At 47.1% G+C, this 3095-nt stretch overlaps 1 protein-coding gene across 1 annotated transcript in view; it reads left to right on the top strand.

Annotated features, from left to right (window-relative positions):
* LOC115948281 overlaps positions 1–2478 on the top strand; it is a 10636-nt gene extending 8158 nt beyond the window's left edge. Inside the window, exon 6 of the mRNA XM_031059977.1 lies at positions 1101–2478. Coding sequence (XP_030915837.1) covers positions 1101–1107 — 7 coding nt within the window. The 3' untranslated portion in view covers positions 1108–2478. The remainder of the gene's footprint in view (positions 1–1100) is intronic.
* Positions 2479–3095: the final 617 nt, after the last annotated feature.

Genomic DNA, 3095 nt, shown 5'->3' on the forward strand with positions numbered 1-3095 from the left:
TTTACTTCTTGCGACTGAGGCGTCGCCAAGGTACAGTCTGACAAATTGTGTGTTGCCTGGAAGTGGGAAAAGCATAAAGGGTTTTCCTCCTGGATCTCATCTCCATTGTGCTGTTCCTGCAGTTCTTAATGATATTCACTGGGCTGACAGCTGGGATGAACTCTCCTCCCGTGGCTGCCCTAGCAGTGCCCATCTGGTGGCTTTGTTGTGAAAAATGAGCACAGACGGAATTTCCTCACTGCTTCCTCCTGAAGCAAGGGGGAAGCACTGGCAGGGCCAAGGAATCACAGGGCTCAGCCTTCCCCCCTTGGAGCAGTCCCAGACTCGGCACTGCTGTGCAGCTTCCCTGGCAGGGATGTGTCCCAGCCAGGACATCCAGGCATGGGCTGAGAGGGCCTTCAGGAGAGTGGTTCCCTCTCCCAGCCCTGCCCACTCCAGAGCCAGCTGGAATAACAACAAGTATTTCCTAAATGCATCCAAGAGGGGAGTTTGTTTTGCAAACCAGTATGAAATGGCTCTGTGGACACTTCTTCAACCTGCCATAATGACTTTCCCACTCCATCCTGTGTCCACCTGACTCCAGGGTTTTTGGCACCCTGTGTATGTCTGAGGCTGGGCCTCCTCTCAGTTACTGAACTAGTGCATCCCCTGGTGCTGGTTGTTTCTTTCTCAGAGCCAAAGGATTAAATTTCCAAGTCTGAATTTGTTTCAGGAGGAGTTGCATGAGTGCTTGCACAGCCCAGCAAAGGCAGCACAAAACCAGTCTCACTGTTGTTACATCAATAGATTAATGGATATATCGATGAGAGGGGTAAAAAATTTACCAGTAATGACTGCCCTGAGGTCCTGCCCTGGGGTGCAATGTCCAGTGATGACTCAGGTCTGTCCTAGAGCCCCCCTAAGGCAGAAGTTGATGGGTCACAGCACCAGGGCAGGGTCACAGCAGAGCCTTGAAGCTGCCCCCTTGGTGGAGAAAGGGGTGGCTCAGAAGCAGATGGGAGAGGGGAGGTGCCTGGAGGACTTCACAAATTCAGGCATTTTGGAATCTACCAGTTTCTTTGGTGGCCTCACAGATTTTTTATTTTTTTCCAATTCTGCAGCTTCTAGGCAAGACAGAGAGGCTTCTGATAGAGAAAGGCTCACACATTCTTGATAACCATCTACAAGGGAGAAAACTGCTCTGCCAGCAGCGTCCTCCTCCTCTCTCATGATGTACAGCAACCAGCTGAACACAGACTGATTTTCCATGGGAACTGCTGCCCTTGTAATCCCAAATAGTCCTGTTTTCACAAAGGTACCTTCACCACATCCACACCTTCCCCAAGCACTGTGACTCTTGTCCAGCTCCAGGCCCTTGTGAGCAGCACAGGCAGCACCAGGAGCCCCCATCCTCCTCTCCTTGGCTTGGCTGCAGACAGCAGGCACCCCAGGGTGTGTGGCTGACTCAGCAGCACTGAAACCAGCTGAATTCTCTCTGTGACAAAGTGGGAACAGCTCTGAAATGCTTCCCATGCCCTCTGCATGGCTGTCACTTGGTAATGCCACAGCACCACCCAGGTGTCTGTATTGTTTGAATTCCCAGGTAATCTCTGCATCTACCAAAGCCTTTTGCACCACAAGCTGGCTGGTAGGTTGAAGTGGAAGAATTTGGAAGAGATATTTGATTTTGCCCCCACCAGCAGGCTGAGGACATGTCTGAGTGTTTGTTCCTGAGCAGGGCTGGGTGGGAGGCTGTGTCCAGCTCCCTCAGGAATGGCATTGGGTCACAGAGGCCTTGGTGTCCCCCAGGCTGAGCAGAACTCTGATATCAATCTTCCTGACAAATTAGGCAAGTTTAGACAGCATGAGATGAGTACAGCCCCTCAGGCATCCCTTTGGGTACTTGGTATCTTTAAATCATTCCCCATTCCCACCTGATTTGAATAAATCCTCAGCTTTTGCATTGGATCTAATTTACTATCAAGACTGTTGAGCAAAAATCAGTGGCAGTACAAGGGGAGAAGCAAATCCCTTAAGCAATGTGAATGTTTGCTGAATCACTGTCCTTTTGCCACACAGCTAAGCACAAGCACACACAGAGTTCTTGGTTTATTTCTGCTTTGATTGACTCAATTTTGTTTGTTGCTTGTTTTTTCCTCAATGTGTCTTAACCATCCAGTCAGTAGCAGAGTGAACCTTGCCAACAAACTCTGTTGTGCTGGTGCTTAATATCAAATCTGGATTTTACTGATCCCCTTGCTGGTGATGTTTTGAGAGATCTCCAACACTTTGAACAGGTGATTCCCATTTGATCCCTCTGTTCCTTGCTATTCATTGTACAAATGTTTCTTGTTCAGTTCCTTTGGTTATTGGGGTCATTGGAGAGGTCTAAGGGTCTCATTATACATTTGTATACCTTTGTTTCTCACTGGATTCACACTTTCTGCAGTCATCTTTCAGAGAATCTGTATTAACCAGTTCCTTGATGTTATTAAATTCTTCTTAAAAAAAAATGTGTATTTTCTTCTATTCTCTGCCACTTTTTCTTACCTTTGCATTCCTGATTTAGATCTGACACCAGCTCCAGTTATCAGGCTGAGTTTACTGCAGTTTGTATTTTGAGAACTAATAGGATTATCCAGGGAATCTACAAAGAGAACTACATTTTCTGAGTGACAGAAACCACTCTTTTGCCAAGGCCTTTGAAGCTTGGGAAGGTGCTGAGCTGCTCAGGTCGCTGGGCATGAAAGGCACTACAGGTGCCAGAGCAGCCAAGAAATGACACAGGGAGACTGAGGTGCAGTCTCACAGAGCAGTTCTGTTGGTGGAGGAGTTGGTTTTGAAACCTTCTTTGATATGATCAGACCAAGAGGAACTCTGATGTTACAATTTCAATTGCATTTCTTATTTTTGGGTGAAGCAAGTGAATAGTCAAGAGAACATCTGTCAGTGCTTGGGAGGGAGACTCCATCAGCATAGCTTGCTCAATGCTTCAGAAAATGAAAATTTAATTGCTGGGAACTCTTTTCTCTCAGTGGTCCATTTGGCAAAGATGTGGAGTTAGTAAATAACCATCACTGTTTCCATGAAATACTTGGATTCTTGTGCAGTAACTG

This window comes from Geospiza fortis, unplaced genomic scaffold (genome assembly GCF_000277835.1).
Source record: "Geospiza fortis unplaced genomic scaffold, GeoFor_1.0 scaffold244, whole genome shotgun sequence".
Classification (NCBI taxonomy): Eukaryota; Metazoa; Chordata; class Aves; order Passeriformes; family Thraupidae; genus Geospiza; species Geospiza fortis.